This window comes from Pelophylax lessonae, assembly GCF_965119305.1.
Source record: "Pelophylax lessonae genome assembly, chromosome: 8".
Taxonomy (NCBI): Eukaryota; Metazoa; Chordata; class Amphibia; order Anura; family Ranidae; genus Pelophylax; species Pelophylax lessonae.
Genome location: NC_138775.1, coordinates 166,210,619 through 166,230,158, shown reverse-complemented (window position 1 = coordinate 166,230,158; position 19,540 = coordinate 166,210,619). Strand labels below are relative to the sequence as shown.

Genomic DNA, 19,540 nt, shown 5'->3' with positions numbered 1-19,540 from the left:
ATTTGTTCAGCCTGCCGAATGACAACAATGAACTGCACCGCCGCACAGTGCATTTGGCAGCCCCGATTGGCTGAAGCAAAGAAAGCTTTGTCCAACTAGGGCACAGAGCACTGTCAGAGCCATGATTGGAGAAAGTAATGATGACTCAATCCAATCATGGCTCATTGCTCTTAGTCCCACCCCATAAAGTATTCTTTCAATAGCGGCCGTTTGTAGTGTGATATCAGCTTGCAGAGAGATAGAACAGGGCTCTGTTTAGTGCTACTAGAGTAAAGCCCCGTACAAACGTACTGATCGTCGGCCGAACGATCGGCCGTCTTTTGTCCAGGGCTGTCGTGTCTGTTGAAAACTGCAAAAGACTGCACATTAAATTTTAATGCCTGCACGACAGATTCTGTTCGGCCGAAAATGCGCTGTCGGCTGTCGGAAGCATCATACTAACAAGTCTACAATCGGCCGATCGGTCGTCGGCCGAATATTTACGGCCGACAATCGGTACGTGTGTACGGGGCTTTAGTGTGCTATAGTGTGCCATTTTATTCTATTGTCAGTGTAGAATATCAGTTTAGTGTGAATCTAGCCACTTCCGGACCGCCCACCGCATATATACTGCGACATTGACACAGCGGGAGCCAATCAGTGGGCCGTGATGTCATTCTGCAGAACGAACAGTGGTCTGCCTATGAAAGCAAGGTAGACTGCTGTTCTGTCACAGAGGAGGAGAGAGATTTTGTGTTTCAGCTAAGCTGAAACACAGATCTCTCTTTTCCTATAGTACATCCAGCCGCAGATCGGCTCTCCTTTACTCGTGCCTGTTTACTTGTGATTGGACACAGCTGGTCACATAGTAAAGAGCCTACATCAGTAGGCTCTTTACCGAGATCGGAGATGCGGTGTGTCAGTGTGACACGCCGCATCACCGATCGCCGCTCTGCGCACCCCCCGCATTATCCTGCCGCCATCATATGATGTCCGGTCGGGGTAATGCAACCACTTTCCCACCGTCATTTGCCTATAGGGAGGGCGGGAAGTGGTTAAAGTAACGCAGTGCTAAATCGCAAAAAGTGGCCTGGTCATTAAGGGGGTGAAACCTTCCAGAGCTGAAGTGATGACTTCAGTCAGTGTGAGTGTAGTGCGTTCATTAATTTTTACTTTAGTGTGAATTTAGTGATAGTTCAGTCAGTGTGAGTGTCGTGACCTGACCATTAATTTTTAATTTAGTATTCGTTTATTTTGTTAGGGCAGGTTTACTGCATTATAGTGCATTCAGTGCGTTACTGTACGTTTAACGCAGTATATTTCTGTGTGTTACGTGCCGTTTAACGCAGTATATTTTTGTGCGCTACGTGCAGCTTAACGCAATATATTTTCTGTGTGTTAGTGCACGTTTAACGCAGTATATTTCAGTGCGTTCCTGCACATTTAACTCAGTATATTTCAGTGCGTTTCTATATGTTTAACGCAGTATATCTCTGTGTGTTATTGCACGTTTAACGCAGAATATTTCAATGCATTACGTGCACGTTTAACACAGTATATTTCTGTGCGTTACTGCATGTTTAACGCAGTTAATTTCAGTGCCTTACTGCACATTTAATGTAGTAAATTTACACGCATTAGTGCATGCTTACCCCAGTATATTTCTGTGCATTACGTGCCATTTAACGCAGTATATTTCTGTGCATTAGTGTAGATTTCAGTGCTTTACTGCACGTTTAACGCAGTACATTTCTGTGCATTAGTGCACGTTTAACGAAGTATATTTCTGTGTGTTACTGTACGTTTAACACAGTATATCTCTGTGGGTTAGTGCACGTCTAGCGCAGTGTATTTCAGTGTGTTGCAGCACATTTAACGCAGTATATTTCTGTGCGTTAGTGCACGTTTAACGCAGTATATTTCTTTGCGTTATTGCACATTTAACGCAGTATATTTGAGTGTGTTACATGCCATTTACCACAGTATATTTCAGTGCGTTCGTGCAAGTTTAGCACAGTATATTTCTGTGCCTTAGTGCACGTTTATTGCAGTTTATTCAGTGAGTTACTGCACGTTTAACACAGTATATTTCTTTGCGTTAGGGCATGTTTAAAGCAGTATATTTCTGTGTGTTACGTGCCATTTAGCATAGTGTGGTTCTGTGTGTTAGTGCACGGTTAACGCCATATATTTCTGTGCGTTATTGCACATTTAATGCAGTATATTTCGGTGAGTTACGTGCCATTTACCACAGTATATTTCAGTGCGCTAGTGCACATTTAACACAGGTTATTTCTGTGCGTTACTACACGTTTAATGCAGTATATTTCTGTGCGTTAGTGCACGTTTAATGCAGTATAATATCTGTGTGTTACGTGCCATTTAACGGAGTATATTTCTGTGCATTAGTATATGTTTAACGCAGTATATTACAGTGCGTTACTGCACGCTTAACGCAGTATATTTCTGTGCCTTAGTGCACGTTTAACGCAGTATATTTCTGTGCGTTACTGCATGTTTATCGCAGTATATTTCAGTACGTCACATGCCGCTTAAAGCAGTATATTTCAGTGCGTTGGTACATTGTCAACACAGTATATTTAAGTGCAATTGATTTTTCTCTGCCAAATTTCTCTGTCCCATCTGCTGCAGCGAAAAAAATAAATTACAGTCACTGCCACCCACATGCCTAGCGTCTAAATGCAAGCTTGTCAAAGATGCTGGCTTTGCAACTTCTGCCTTTCCATCTGGTGGATTCTGCCCCTTCTGTGAATTTGCAGAATGTGCTGTACCAAAATGGCAGGTTCCCAGTTGCTATTTCTTTTAACGTAAGGCCATTCCAGCTCTGTGCCATCACGTGGAAGGCAATGTTGTGGCATCGTTGGGCAAGGCAGTTAGCCGCAAAGTACACGTTACTGCTGACACGTGGTCCAGCAGGCATGGTCAGGGACACTATATTTCGTATCACAGCACCAGACTTGTATAAAGTACTCGAAATTTCTACTTGAGTAAAAGTACAAGTGCTCGATCAAAAAATTACTTGAGTAGAAGTGGAAGTGCTCGCAGAAAAAGTTACTTAAGTAGAAGTACTAAAGTATTCAACATTTTTTTTACTTAAGTATTGCAAGTAGTTTTTTCAAAAAATTTGCTACTTAAGTACTAAAAGTAAAAAGTACCAGTAGTTTTGAAAAAAAAATTCTACTCAAGTACTGAAAGTAGAAGTACAAGTACTGTGTTATGTAGTTATTAAAGAAATAAGTCAAAAGTTTGAACATCATATTGTTTTTATTATTTCAAATGATTTATTTAAATGATTAACCTGTGTTTGTTAGTAGTTTCTTGATGCACTTTAAGTGCTGTAGCACCATTTATTTGTTTGTTTCATATTTTCTTTTTATTGGAAAGATTTGGTATAGCAGCTTTTATTATACACAGCCTTTATTTTCGTATGCGCTGATTTACAAATGACATTATACACATTTTTTTGAGCTTTATGCAACCTACCATCTACTGTTCTGGCAGTGGTAATTTTTTTAAAAGTAACGAGTAACTATGCAGCACAAAAAAAAAATACTTGAGTAGAAGTATCGAAATCATCGAAAAAATGTAGTGAAGTAAAAGTAGAAGTAGGAGAAAAAAATTCTACTCTAGGAAAGTACAGATACCGCATTTCGGTACTTAAGTACAGTACTTAAGTAGTTCTACTTCGTTACTATACATCTCTGCACAGCACACTGAATAACTCTGCTTGTGAAAGGATGCAGGACAGGGCTTAGTGCTGCAGCTTGTTGTGCTGCCATGTCTCCATACAGCTAGTGGTGATGATGTGAGATTTGTCAGCTCTACACCCTCCTCCTCCATGCCCTCCTCTGCTGAATTGTCCTACGAACCAAAAGTACCCCCTAAACGTTCAAGGGGCTATTCAATGAGTCAGGCTAAAAGGTGCCATGCAGTGCTTCAGTTGGTGTGTCTAGGGGACAGGAACCACACCAGAGCAGAGATTTATGCAGCTCTGCAGGGGCAGACCCAGAGGTGGTTAACACTACGCCAGCTGGAGCCAGGAATGGTGGTGTGCGATAATGGCACAAACCTCCTATCCGCCCTTAGACAGGGAAAGTTGACACATGTGCCATGCCTGGCACATGTCCTCAATTTGGTTGTGCAGAATTTACTTAATAGGTACCCAGGGTTGGAAGATCTGCTAAAGCAGGCCAGAAGAGTCTGTAGCCATTTCAGGAGGTCATACAAAGCCAGTGCTCGGCTGGCTAAAATTCAGTGGGAATTGCTCCTGCCCATAAACCACCTGATTTCTAACATGCCCATTGCCACTGGCAATGCTGCAGCAGCTGCACATGCAGCAGAGGGCCGTCAATGAGTACCTGTGGGAGTATGGTACAACGACAGCCTTAGGCTGACTCTGCTTTTTTTTCTGACCCCAATGGCTGCTGATAAAGGATGCATTGAACTTTACTGTCCCCATTGGAGGAGGCCACACGGATGGTGAGCCGTGACAATGCATGCATCAGTGACACAATCCCTGTTGTATTCCTGCTGGAGCAGACTCTGCATGACATTATGGACAGGGCACTCGAGGCAGAGCAGCGGGAGAAAGAGGAGGACTTAAATTCCTCTCAAGGCCTGCTTTATGCAGACATCATTCTACTTATGCCACATAATGCACAAGAGGAGGAGGAGAATTCTGACAGTTTTGGAGGCAGTGACGCAGTGAAAGAAATATGTCAGCCCTCAACAGATGGTTTTCCATCCCCAGAGCCCTTAGGCTACATTCACACCTGAGCGTAGCGTTTTTCGCGCGTTTTTTACCGCGATTTTACCGCGATTTTTGCGGCGTTTTTTACCGCGATTTTTACCGCGATTTTTGTGCAGGCGTTTTTAGATTGAATAGAGATCAATGGAAAACGCCTGTAATCTGCCCAAAAAGAAGCTCATGTACTTTTTTGAGCGTTGGGCGTTTTGTATACAGCGTCAAAACGCTCAGATGTGAACAGGGGCCATTGAAATGAATAGGATTTGTCTTGTTGGGCGTTTTGAGAGCTGATCCTAGAGCAGAAAAACGCCCCAAAAACGCCCCAAAACGCCTAGATGTGAACGGAGCCTTAGCAGTAGTACCTGGCTGAGAGGAAGCAGTTCCAGATACTATAATCCTCAGTGACCCCGAGGAGTCTGCTTCTCATGTTGCCGGAAACTTGGGGTGCATGGGCTCCCTCATGCTTCAAAGCCTGTGAAAGGTCCCAAGAATACGTGGCATCAAGGAGAAGGATCACTATTGGTTGGCAACCCTCCTTGACCACAGTTACAAGGGGAAAGTCTCAGAACTCATCTCGTCCCCACAAAGGGTGCAGAAGGGGAAATCTCTTGAGGACACTTTAAAGAGGAGTTTATCTAATGCTTTTCCCAACTCTGGTAGGTTACAGTGTCGTTGAAAACGGACGTTTTGAGGATTATTTTGGTCAAGAGAGGAGTGGTGGAGAAGTAGGCCGCCTAAGTGATGCATTTCACAATTTTTTTAGTCTTCGCCGCCCAGGGCTCTTAGCTTTCACATCCTATCAGAAGTGTCTGCATTATATGGTGGGCGATTATGTAGGGGTGAAAACAGAGATGGAGAGCTTTCCAGTTGATTATCCACTGGGTTACTGAGTCATGAGAATAGACCACTGACCAGAACTTGCCCTGTATGCAATTGAGCTGCTGGGCTGCCCTTCCCTGCATCCAGCGTGCTTTCTGCACGTGCATTCAGTGCTGCTGGAGGTTTGGTTACTGATAATAGAACGCGTCTGTCCACAGACTTCATGGACCGTCTGACATTTATCAAAATTAATCAGTCCTTGATTACCAGCAGCTGATGCCTATGTCACTGATTAAGTGTTTTCGGAATGTGAAATCTCTGCAAGACTTCTATGCTGCCCAGTGTTGCGGGTGTTGATTTCATCTGGAGGAATTGTTTTGGTGTAGGTTTCATAGCCAAAAAATCTCCAGTCTTGTTCCCAGTGCACTACTTTGTGACCTCATCATACAGACTGGCTCCCCAAGCCATTGTTTACAAAATAAAGAAAGTTTGCAGGTTCCAGTCTGTTGGTGTTTCTCCCCCTTTTATTTAACTTCATTTGGACATTACAACTTTCAGACCCTAAAAAACTGGAAGTATTAACAAAGTATGTGTTTCTAAAAGAGTGAAATCGAAAATAATGTTTTCCAATCTTTATACAAAGGACCTTGCCTATATAAAGTGTGCAAATGGGGCATAAAAAGCACATAGTGAAGACAGTCCTAGAGCTACATTCACAGGCTACACCTCTGTGTTTCAGTTGGATGCATTACAAAAGAATCAAAATGGTAGTGCATGCAAAACATGTAAAATTCATGGCAGCCAGCTGTACCACATGACAAGGACAAATGTCTGAATAAATTTGAATGTAACCCAAAGTAAATAGTAGAATGCTTGTGCTAAAGGCTGTTAGAGACAGGTCCAGGTCTTTTTTCTTTCTCGTTTTAGTAGGTCTAATAAATACATTGTTTTCTACAGTAAATGTTGTGTTTTATTGCACAGATAATGACAAGGCCCTTATTGGATTCCTGGCATTTTTAATTACAATCACATCTCTGGCCCTTATCTTTGTCCTGATTAAAATCTACAGGCTGCAAAGAAACTCATCAAGGTAATGTATGGTATTATTTTCTCATTCTCAATCCACATATCATTCTCTTTTTGTTATGTTAAATCAAAGTCACCTACAACCATTTTGATTGGAAGAAATCAAAGGAAACTCTAGTAATCATGAAAAGAAATGCACGTTTCCATGGACATGCAGTAAATATCAACAAGTATATTGCATATTTTTTGTAACTAATCAGATATGTAATCCTAAATATTTAAACTAACCTCCATCGCAAACCGAACATAAATAATAATTACTTGTTTCAAATAAGCCAATGTTTTTTTATTAAGGGAACATAAGGGAGTTTCTTGTTGGTGCTTCATATTGTACTTATATAAGCTTGGCATCGTGATAGAATTGGATATTCCCATCACTATTGAAGCAAGGGATACCAGGTTTTATATGACCTGCTGCATAGTTGAGTATATCTGTATATACCCACTTCCCTACCAGCGCATAGGAAAAGAATGCTGGCAGGGAGGCCTCCTCCCTCCAGGCGGATGTCATATGACATACGCCCGTTCTCGCCACTCTCCCGCGCCCCCAGTGTAAAGAGCCAATAAAAATGTCTCTTTACCATGCGAGCGGCTGTGTCCAATCACAGCTGGACACATGCACTCTCCTTGTACACGACGCTCGTGTGCTCCCCCAGGGGCACGCAGAATGGCAATCGGGGATGGAGAGTGTCACTCTACACAGCCCATCCCCGATCAGGGTAAAGAGCCAATGAAATTGGCTCTTTACCACGTGACCAGCTGTGTCCAATCACAGTCAGTCACAGAATGTAGACATGCCACGGTAACTAGCTGTTACAGAGCTCTCCTCCTCACACACCGATCCTGTCTGAGGAGGAGATTGCGGTAACAGCTAGTTACTGATTACAGTGCACACTAAAACACCCTGATTGCCCACCAATAAAGAGGACCTGTCACCAGCCCATCAAAGTACCTGTCACCGGCCCATAAAAGTACCTGTCACCAGCCCATCAAAGTACCTGTCACCAGCCCATCAGAGTACCTGTCACCAGCCCAGCAGAGTATCTGAGTACCTGTCACAATCCCTCAGAGTACCCGAGTACATGTCACCAGCCCATCAGAATACCCGAGTACCTGTCACTAAAGTACCTAAGTACCTGTCACCAGCCCATCAAAGTACAGGAGTACCTGTCACCAGCCCATCAGAGTACCCAAGTACTTGTCATCAGAGTACCTGAGTACCTGTCTCCAGCCCTTCTGAGTACCTATCTATGGCCCATCAGAGTATCTGAGTACCTGTCTGCAGCCCATCAGGGTACCTGAGTACCTATCTGCAGCCCAATAGAGTACCCAAGTACCTCTCTGCAGCCCATCAGAGTACCCGAATACCTCTCTGCAGCCCATCATAGTACCCAAGTACCTCTCTGTAGCCCATCAGAGACCCTGAGTACCTATCTGCAGCCCAGAGTACCTGAGTACCTATCTGCAGAACATCAGAGTACCCGAGTACCTGTCTCCAGCCCAGAGTACCCGAGTACCTATCTCCAGCCCAGAGTGCCTGAGTACCTATCTGCAGCCCATCAGAGTACCCGAGTACCTCTCTGTAGCCCATCAGAGACCCTGAGTACCCATCTGCAGCCCAGAGTACCTGAGTACCTATCTGCAGAACATCAGAGTACCCGAGTACCTGTCTCCAGCCCAGAGTACCCTAGTACCTGTCTCCAGCCCAGAGTACCCGAGTACCTGTCTCCAGCCCAGAGTACCCAAGCACTTATCTACAGCCCATCAGATTACCCAAGTACCTGTCTCCGGCCCATCAGAGTACCCAAGTACCTCTCTGCAGCCCATAAGAGTACCCGAGTACCTTTCTGAAGTCGATAAGTGTACCTAAGTACCTGTCTGTGGCCCATAAGTGTACCTGAGTATCTATATGCAGCTCATCAGAGTACTTGAGTACCTATCTGCAGCCCATGCCTCACTGATTATGCGTTGGAGTGTTTGGTTTCCAAAATGGGGTCATTTTGTGGGCGTTTCCATAGTCCTGGTGCTCCAGGGCCTTCAAAATTGTGATAGGTTGTAATAAAATTAGATGTGTAACTTATGCTCCTAGAATGCCTGAAGGTGCTACTTGGATGTCGGGCCTCTGTATGTGGCCAGGCTGTGTAAAAATCTCACATATGTGGTATCGCCATACTCAGGAGTAGCAGAATGTATTTTGGGGTGTAATTTTTGCTATGTACATGCTATGTGTTAGAAATATCTTATAAATTGACAACTTTGTGTGAAAAAAAATCATTTTCTTTTTCTTTCCACATTTTCCAAAAACTTGTGGAAAAAAATGTCATGTTTAACCTCCCTGGCGGTAGGATTGTTTCCGATATTAGGTGCTGAAAGCGTTACCATTATTTTGCATGTAATTCTTAAGGACGAGCAGCCCAAACCAACTATTTACACATGATTTTTTTACTGTGCGTTCTTCTTCATAACATCTCGGGTATGATATAGTTTGAAACACAAAATCATAAATTATAATATAATAAATAACTATAAAAAAGTTAAAGTATATATATATATATGTGTGTATGTATATATATATATATATATATATATATATTTATAGTACAGTAAAACTGCAGGCAAGGGCACTGGGGGGCAAACTAATGTAAATTTATTTTATTTAGTAATGTAATCCAATAGGATTACAATATATCAGTGTGTTTTACTTTTCAAATTTGCTGCCGTATCCACCCCCTGCGACGTGACGCTCGCAGGAGACGGAAACCGGGGCACAGAGCATCAGGCGGAAGATCTGGCCGCCATATGCTGCAGGAACACATCGTGGGATCCTGGGGACAAGGTAAGTAACCTCTTCCAGGAACCAGTGATGCTCCCTGGCGGTACCCCGAATGTGGCTCGGGGGTTACCGCTAATGGCACTGAAATTCCACCCCGAGCCACACTCTGGAATACCGCTATGTATGTAAATATGCCTATACTGTGTGTGAGAAATAACTTGTTATTATGACAATTTTGCGTAAAAAAAAAATATATTATTTATAAATTGATGTCATTTTCCCCCCACAAATAGAGTTTTTTTTAGTAGTATTTTATCACCACTGTGTTTTTTTTTTTTTTTTTGGTCTATATTTTTGGTAAAAGAAAATCCCAATAAGCATATTGATTGGTATGAACAAAAGCTATAGCGTCAACAAACTATGGGATATATACTAGAATTTTTATTTATTTATTTTGTACTAGTAATGGTGGCAATCAGCTACTTATAGCAGGACTGTGATATTGTGGCAGATAGTCTCACGCTGACACTTTTGATACTTTGTGGGAACCAGTCACAGTAATACAGTGATCAGTGATCTGTGCTAAAAATATGCCATGTCACTGTACAAATGACACTGGCTGGGAAGGAGTTAAACATCTAGGGTGATGAAAGGATTAAATGTGGGCTCAGCCGGTGTTTTTGTGTAATGTGTGAGGTGCTTTTTCTAAGGAAAGGGATGGATTTTATTCCTTGCTTTGCTCTGTCCTTTGTGTCTTCCCGGTGACTGGCAGGAGCTGGGCTGGCACCCGCTGATCGGCTTATGATGTGATAAATCACAGGAGAAGCGACACGCTACCTGGAAGTGCACATAAATATACCTGATTCTGCACAGCGTGGCCACCCTATAGCCACCCTGTAACAAATCTGCTATAGGGCGGTTGGCAAGTTAATACTGGAATAATGGAATAAGGCTGTTTCTCAAATAATGATTTTAGTGATTGTTTTTATTTTACATTGTTTATTTTTACAGCTATTTCAGTCTAGTTTATTTCAATTAATTGACTTTGGTCTGAAAAACCTTTGTTTATTTCAGCAACAATGAAGATAGCATCCCTCTGACCAACCCAGGTAATCACAAATTTGTAATTGTGAAAATATATTAAACAGATGTTATAGTACAGATGAAGGTGTTATCAGGAATGGTAGTGTAAGGCTACATGTACACGGGACGTTTTAAAAAGTCCTTTGAACGCTGGAATTTTACAGCTATGTAAAGGACGTTTAAAACGTCCATTGTGTCACGTTTGCAGCCGCATTTAGCGGGCGTTTGCGCTCAGATCCGTTTTTAGAGGTCAAAAAATCATTCCCCTTTAAAATGGAAAAACGCAAGCGCTAAACACGGGTGATCACGTTCGGTCGCGTTCGGTCGCGTTTTGCGTTTGAAATACCGGTGAACACACGTTTTGAACAACCTGAACGCAAATAATTGCTTTCCAAAAAACTACACTGACCTCAACTGCCTCTAAATGACTGTAAACGATCTAGTGTACATGGACAGATATGATAACATAGAGGAGGGTTCAGGGGTTTCTGAAAAAAACGCCCAACTGCTCCAAAACATCCGTTTACAAGTAGCAGTGTACATGAGGCCTAAACTGTCTGATGATAACACTAAATGTGAAAAAAAACAAGACTCAAAATCACGGATGTCAATGAGACTACAGTCTAATGACTTCACATTGCACCCTGAAACACTTTACTGCTTTATGCGTAACATAGCACTTCACATGTTTTTCATGATCTTTACTTAATGTAGCCAGTTTATATTGTCTATGATTTCCGAATTTTTATGAAGCTTTAATATAAAGTGCAGCCAAGTGATATCTAGCTTTGCCGGTTTTGCCTGTAAAACCTTGTAAAATCTTTTTATTAATGTCATTGGGTCTCTCATCACAGCCCCCTGCCTCAGTACTCCTCTCAAGAACCCTCAGTCCTGATACAGACAGTAAATTAGCTCTTGGGAGAAGTTTGCAGATATCAAAATAACTTGATGAGTGGGTGTCAGTTTGGAGAAGTGGACATACTAGGCAGGCTGCATTTGCATGCAGACAGACCTAGGTAATACCCACACCTGATGCTGAGACCCCACAATGGAAAGAACTAAAAACCAATGAATGGGTGGGCCAAGGACAGGCTGAAGAGGAAAGGACTAGATGATGCTGGATATTCTCCAGTCATTAATTAAGATAGGCTTTATCTCAATTTGTCTGGTTCTAATTCACATTGTGAGAAACTTACAGTGTGCAGTGAAATCAGAGTAAGCTATTTTAGTACAGGTTAGGAGACTGTTCAGCTTTTAAAGACTGATCCAAGACTTTAGTTCAGTTTTGATGATCATTAAGGAAAGAAATGATAGGCCACAAACAGAAAACTACACTAAACCTGTAGGTAAATATGAGAACCAGAACCTTTGCTAAGTGGAAAAGTGGGTTTGATAATAAAGTTGTCAATGCCTCCACCCATGACAGGGCCTCTGGACAGAGTGAACAGAAGGGAATTCCATTCATGGGAAATAAACCACTAAACTAAACAAAGTAATTAGAAGCAGAAGAACTACTGAAACATACATAGAAAATTAACCACAAATATATAGATGCACACCAGTATAGAAATAACACAAGCTTTATATAAGAAGTGATTATTTACCAGTACATACATCCAATGTACAAACAGGTATTATCAGCAAAGAGCCCAATAGGAGTCCAGGTAGAATTGAGCACATATACTTGGATATACAGTATTTAGCTATTAATGAAGATACCTCCGGATGAATGTTGTAGCAAAGTCCAGTTGCGGGGGTCCCTGAGGATGATGTGGCATCTGTCTTTGTGTCAGAGTCCTGAAGACAAGATCTGCAATGATGAATAGACCTTCTGTTGTTCTCCTGCCAGACTAGAGCACAGTCCTACCTATATGGCACTGGTGATCCTGACAGTAATACACTTTCTGTCCATGATGGGCATGTTCTGTGGTCCACATAGATACCTCAGGAAGAGCTTGTTTGAGAATTTAGTGCAGCATTGTCAGCTTGTTGCAGGAAGTTAGAAAATCATTAGAGTCCTAGCAAGATCTACAGACACATAATAGTCTCTTCTGGCTGGATGAAACTACAAGAGCAGCAACTCTCCTAAAAAAGGACATGTGGCAGCAACTTTCTATCTCTCTCCCTTTGCTTACTCCTTTAGGGTTTTCTAATCCTCCACAGGGGCAGGAAGTGGTGCATAAATTATACATAACACTGTGACAATAGCAGCTGACAGTAGATGGCAGTAGATCCCTACAAAATCATTACAAAATTAGTAATACCTTTTTAAAACACATAAAATTGTTTACAATAACATTCTACATAATAAAACACTCAAATGTTAATGAACACAGTACATTACTCAGGAATATCCCAGGAATATTCACTTCTAAATTCTTTGTCTTGTGAAGATGATGAGAAGCAACTGCTGAACATTGAGCCTATTCCAGTGGAGAAACTTCTTGAAACATACAAGAAGAAAAATGCAGATGAGGGACGGCTGTTCCTTGATGAATTTCAGGTAGGGTTCTCATGCCAGGTATTTACAAGCAAATAGCTGAGTAACTCCCATGCAAAGAATGACTGTTGCTTGGTATGAATTACATTTGGAGTGCTTGTGTGATAACCTAAGCGTATGTGACACAAATGATGGCAAACAGTGAGGGGGGGGGGGGGGGGGTCAGTGACTCAAGAAAATTATAATTAATGTTTCTACTTTTACCTGATGGCTGGTACTTTAAAGTGGTTATGGATATGCACGGAATGTCAGATGTAGAAAGGTACTGCTTATCGCAAAAGCCAAGTTAGTTAGCTAAACAAAGCTACGTTGTAGTTATTTTGGCTTAAACAGGCTTAAGCTGGCCATACACTAATTCAATTTTGGCAGGTTTCTGATGAAACAGCCAAAATTCAAGAAGTGGGCGTCCCTGTTAGTGCCCCGACATTTTTCAATCCAATAATTGACAGAGCTGGGTGGATAATTTTCATCCAAATACTGACTGCAGCCAACCAGCTGTAGTCACTGTTTGGAAGCACCCACTGCATTTTGACAGCTGGCTCTACAGATGTAGCTGTTTTTTGGAATGCAATAGCCTCAGCAGGAAGAGTTTACTGCTCCACTTCAAACACAATGCCCCAACACTCCCAGCTAATGTTTGCTGGCTCTCCAGTGGTCCAATGTCTGCATTACAGACAGAACACTTGGAAGGAAGGATAGAAGAGAGCCATTCTCTATTATAAAAGCCATAACAAATATTGTATTAATCTATCTAATGCACTGACAGATCCACCCTCTAACACATTTTACTCAATGTAAAGCCTAATCATGGAACATCTTAGTGTGAGATTTGTCCATCGATGTTGCTAATGATCTATGAGGAATCTGTTAGCGGGCTGAATGCAAAAAATCTTTTAATGCATAACCAACTTTATTTAATTAGTCAAACCGCCAAGAGCAAACTGAATCTGCTCATACTAATCACCTGGATTATTATTATTGTTATTACAGATACTTTTTTAGCATTGTCAATTTACTCAGCGCTTTACATAAATATTGTACATTCACATCAGTCCCTACCTTCGAGGAGCTTACATTTTAAGGTCCCTAACTCACATTCATACATACACAAATTAGGACCAATTTGGACTGGAGCTACTTTGGAGTGTGGGAAGAAACGGAGTACCCAAAGGAAACTTAGGCAGGCACAAGGAGAACATGTAAACTCCAAGCAGGTAGTGCCATGGTTGCGATTTGAACCCAGGTCCCTAGTGCTGCCAGGCGGAAGTGCTAACCAGATTAAATTTTTCAGTCATTCAACTAAAGTACATACAGTATGTCTTTATTGGTTGTTATGTGTTACAGGGTAATGTCAATGGATTCATGTTCAATGTTTACTTATCTAAAGAGACACTAAAGACTAGAGAGAGAAAGGTTGATTAACTGCAGAAGTGGAGCTTGTTCACTTTTTATTGGTGTTTTAGTGAATGTGGTGAAGAGAATACACAATTGCATGCAAGGAACATAACAAAAAACAGGATTTTTGCTTCCACGTGATTGGATGATTTAAGTTAGCAGAGCTTCACTTCATTTATTAAAGGAGAAGTACAGCCAAACCTTGTTCGACTGTACATCTTCTGTGGATCACAGGAGTGCAGATCATTCTGCAGAATGATCTGTCTGCTGACGTCACAGAGCCAGACCAGGCTTAGGAAAGATTACAACCATATGGTCAGGATCCGCCCACATGCCTGGACCGGTACCCCACTCAGCCTCTCAGCGAGCTGTTGAGAGCCTGAGCCAGCTGCTCCCTCCCCCTCCACAGCCCAGCGCTTCAGTCACTACAGTCACCAGCTCTCCATTCAGGGAGCTCTGAGAACCGAGCGATCAGTGGTGTTAGATTGCTTGGTTCTCAGCCTCAGAGCTGGCCGGGACAGATGCAGCATCAGATCTATGCTGCATGCACCTAGGTAAGTATGATTACAAAAAAAAATGTAAAAATTTCCATACTTCTTTTAAGTTAAAGTAAAATTCCCTTGCAAAGCAAAAATTCACTTTGCCAAGTGAACAGCTTACACTCCTTAAATAAATCAACACTTCCATGTCTGGTGCTGCTGCCTCTTGCTGTCCTGATGACATTAGTATTGGATCGATGAAGACACCATCTGGCAGCAGATTACTCTGCCCAAGAGCGCCAGCATGGACCCAATGCCAGGCGCGGGTCAAAAAACTGGACAGCCTTTTGTATCTGGGATAGTTGGTTAGTTGGTGGTATGCTTAAGTTGTGCTTGCTATACTACTTTGTTGTATAAACCTGATAATTAACAAATGGTCCTAATACTTATTTCCTTTGTGTAGACTATGTACAAATATGAAGAACAACACAAACATTATCAGGACATTTAGGGAAATATAGTTATTATGTAAAAAAAGATAGGCACTCAAAAGTCAAATGTTCAAAAATAACGTTGCCAGTAGAAGACTCTGATTGCATTCTCTGACTGTACAAACTTATTCTTTTTTTTTTTTTCTTATGTGTTTGCCGCAGTAAACTATACTTTGACCTTAGCAATATTAGCATTGCCACTCCTTAAAAAGTTGTTATATTATAATTAAGTTAGATATATTTTTATAATTTTCAGAGCATCCCACGAGTCTTTAGCAAATTTCCCATTAAAGAAGCCAGGAAACCCTGCAATCAGACTAAAAACCGTTACATTGATATTTTGCCTTGTAAGTACAGTGTTCCATTAATACTAAATGTAATATAGTGTTAAATACTGAAAAGGGGTTCTCCTAATAAATCACTGAATTATTATTATATATAATGATAATATAGATGATGACAATCGAGTGGTCCTGTCTGAGATACATGGAGAGCCTGGATCAGACTACATCAACGCCAGCTACATTAATGTAGGTATAAATGATAAACTGAATTCAGTGGAGATTTCCCTGGGCATATGCACGTATATTGACTTTACTGTTATATATAAATATATATGCACTTATTTGTTAGATACAATATATTGTACTCATAAACATATTGTCTCAAACGGGGGTCTCTAAATTAGCTATTTCTTTTGTGTAATATTCCTTACCTTATAGCACAAAACATTCATGCAATTTGTTGTTTTTCTCTTCAGGGATTAAAGGAACCAAGAAAATACATTGCTGCCCAAGGTATGTTTCATGACACCTAAAGTTCCCTAATTTATACATGATATAAAACGATTTGACTCTATTCTGTAATCTCTATGCTCTAACTCCAAGAGCAATCTTTGACATTGAATCTTGATAATACAGTGAGAAATATTTTACAGGTCCTAAGGAAGATACTATGACAGATTTTTGGAGAATGATTTGGGAACAGAAGTCAACAATAATTGTGATGGTGACTCGTTGTGAAGAGGGCAATCGGGTACGTGAAAATTGGGAATTACATCTCTATTTTTTAACAATTATTATTGAATCTGTTGTCACCGCATAGGTATAGTAAATGCACATAGTCTTCTTTAATGGTTAAGTCTAGGCACATAATACCATTACCCATAAAAAAAGTTCTGTGGGCATGACAATAAATAATTGAATGCATTTTAAATTAAGGTATTGTAAATCCCTAAATGTATCTTTACACCAGCCTCATCTTTGAGAGCGATCACAGGCATTAGGAGCCAATCATGCTCTGTTACAATGCACATGTGCTGACAGGTAACATTCTGACAGGAGAAGATAGCAGAATGAACAGAGAATTGATATCATCAGTGTCCTGCTGCTTAGTGTTCAGTCAGCAGGTTCAATATGTGTCCTTGACCAAGCCGATCTGCTTCTGTAGTAGATTCAAGGATCTGCCTGGACAAATTATTAATAATTTGGCAGGTAAAACCATTCCCATATCTTTATTTTAGCTGTGCATTCAATTGCTTTCCTGAAGATCAGCTTTAAGTAACCTAAAACTATGAAATAATTGAAAGATAAGATTTTGCTAGAATCAGAAAATGAAACAATGGTGTATGGGGTGACGAGGACTATGACAGCCAGGTCTTTAGCAGACAGAATCTGACCTTTGTCATAGAGGGTGGGAAGCACTATTAAAAAAGTACTTTTTTTGTAAACATGTATACAAAAAATAGCCAAAGTGTTTTGAAGTTAACCCTTATTTTTATGTGTCAAGATACAAAAAACAAGGGGTTATGTGGAAGCCCTGGTGTGAGGGTCTGGCACAGAACACCATGTTTTAAAGAATGAAAGAGAAGATAAGACAAGAAGGGAAACAAAAAATCTGGGAGTGCGAATAGCATTCACCAGAAGGGAGGGAAAAGGAATACAGGGGAAAAAAAAGAGATATGAAATGACAGACAAGGGAAGAAGAGAAAAGTGTGGGGGGGGGGGGGAAGGAAAAAGGGAAAAGGGAAAAGAGAAAAAGGGGGGGAAAAGAAAAGAGGGAATAAAAAAGGGGGAAGACAGTGAAAAAAAGAGAGGGGATGAAAAAAGGAATGGAGAAAAGTATGAGACAAAGATGGATAGTTGGAGGGCTAGTGGGATTTTAACGGTACTGTAGTCAACAATGGAAAGCCATCATGTATAAAAATAGAAATTTTATTTTTTATTAAAAATTACATACATAATAAAGAAAAAAGAAAAAGAGTTTGTAATGTAAAAATAGTCATACACAACAATTTGTTATCATGGTCATATCGATTACATACAGTTCTAAACACTACAGGCAGTATATATGTTGTACAAGCTCCGGTAGCCCCAAACCAGGGTGCCGGGCATTAACCCAACATGTTTCGCGGGTATCAACACTCCGCTTCTTCAGGGGTATAGATTTATATGGTATAATAGTTTGCCTTAGAGTTCCTGTGTAATAGAAATATATTGTGAGAACATTGTAAACAGCATTTTGTTATTCGCATGCACAAACACATACTAGTCCAGGGCTCCCACCACCAAAGCACATGCAGGAATGGCCACCCAGTGAACGCCTCACCCACGGACGTGGAGGGGGTCATTAAGGTAGCGTGATTTGGGTAATAGGGGTTATGCGTGACAGTGTCACAATACCTGTATCTGATAGTATCGGTGTCTAATAGCTCGTAAAATGCCTATGAGGTTATTTGGCCAAACAGTGTGGCACTTCTTTCTGTAAAACATGGGAGTATTATGTAGTATCATGACTTGAAAGGCTCTAAATTCATAGAGATTCATGGCTCTATTAAAATTGGAGCTTACCACACTTAGATTGAGTATAGACAAGTGCATCTGGATATTACAAAAATTCTTTTTAGACTCCGAGTTTGCAATAGGGCAATAATGGAGAGCTATATGGATTTTCCGGATGAAAGCTCCTTGAAGGAGATAAGAGGCACTGCAATGTCTGTGTAGTAAAAGGCAAATTTATATATAAGTTAAGGAGCATTATTTTGAATATGTGCCGATCTATCCTGTTCAAAAGCCGCTTGTCAGCGCTTACCTCAAGTGTGTTCTGCTGGCGTGTACCCCGGCATCTGCGGAAGTAATGTGTTTACCCGCCACCTTATGAGCATCCCCTCAACCCGGCGTGTGTACGCACATCCGGGCGGAAGTGACGACATCACGTCGGGTCAGGTCTCTAACGGCGCTCGCCAATGCGCAGGCGCGCGCCGTGCTGCGCGAACCTCAGCCGCATCAGCAGCTGTACGCAGCCACATGATCAGACATGGGCGGGGACATAGCCCCGTAAGTCTGTCAGTCCAGAGACCACACTTCCGTTGGGAGTGCTAGGTGATACCGCCCCCTGCAGTTGGATAGCGGGCAGCGATGGACTATGAATGTGCAAGAGAGGTTCCAATGCTGACATAAAAGGAAGTAAATTCATGTATAACATTTAACAGGCATTTCAAGATATAGAATAGTACATCATCATGCATATATACAAATATAAAGCACCAATATGAAAAAGACATTACTAATGAAGCATATATTCACAAAATGTACATTGCATGGTACCGGGATTGTTTCCAATCATAACGGCAACAGCAAATGATTGATAATCGGCATTACAGTAAGATTCTGTGTAGCCTATCAAATCAATAAATGTTACAACATCGTCTGAACTTTGGTTGCTGATCATTAATAACAAGTAAGTGTTAGCAGATCCAGGGAAAGAAAGATAAAAGAACAGGATAATAGTGCTCGTCGAGCATAAGATGTTGACAAGGTATATATGATAGAGCTATTTAAAGAATAGTTCCTCGATAAAGTCAGAGGAAAAAACTCTCATGGTCCAAATTCCTCCCATATACATGTAGACCGAGGCTGCACCACACGGCCATGCAGATCCCTTCCGGGAAATCCCGAAAGGCAACATGCAGGATCTGTAGCTGCATAATAATCCAAGAAAAGGTTTGTAAGTAACCATTTCGTTAATACCTGGGGGTTGTCTAGCGTTCAATGTTTCAATCCAATAGGATTCTTTTTGAAGAATGCGCTTGTCCCAGTTACCCCCACAGGGGTCTTGGGGGATAACCTCTAGGACAAAAAATGATACAACAGAGCTGTCAAATTTGTG

At 41.3% G+C, this 19,540-nt stretch overlaps 1 protein-coding gene across 1 annotated transcript in view; it reads left to right on the top strand.

The window, feature by feature from the left end:
* Positions 1-19,540, top strand: part of PTPRC (protein tyrosine phosphatase receptor type C) — a 230,074-nt gene that overhangs the window by 181,586 nt on the left and 28,948 nt on the right. The window contains exons 11-17 of the mRNA XM_082266341.1: positions 6,548-6,656; positions 10,500-10,534; positions 12,902-13,011; positions 15,630-15,720; positions 15,827-15,903; positions 16,134-16,170; positions 16,311-16,408. Coding sequence (XP_082122467.1) covers positions 6,548-6,656; positions 10,500-10,534; positions 12,902-13,011; positions 15,630-15,720; positions 15,827-15,903; positions 16,134-16,170; positions 16,311-16,408 — 557 coding nt within the window. The remainder of the gene's footprint in view (positions 1-6,547; positions 6,657-10,499; positions 10,535-12,901; positions 13,012-15,629; positions 15,721-15,826; positions 15,904-16,133; positions 16,171-16,310; positions 16,409-19,540) is intronic.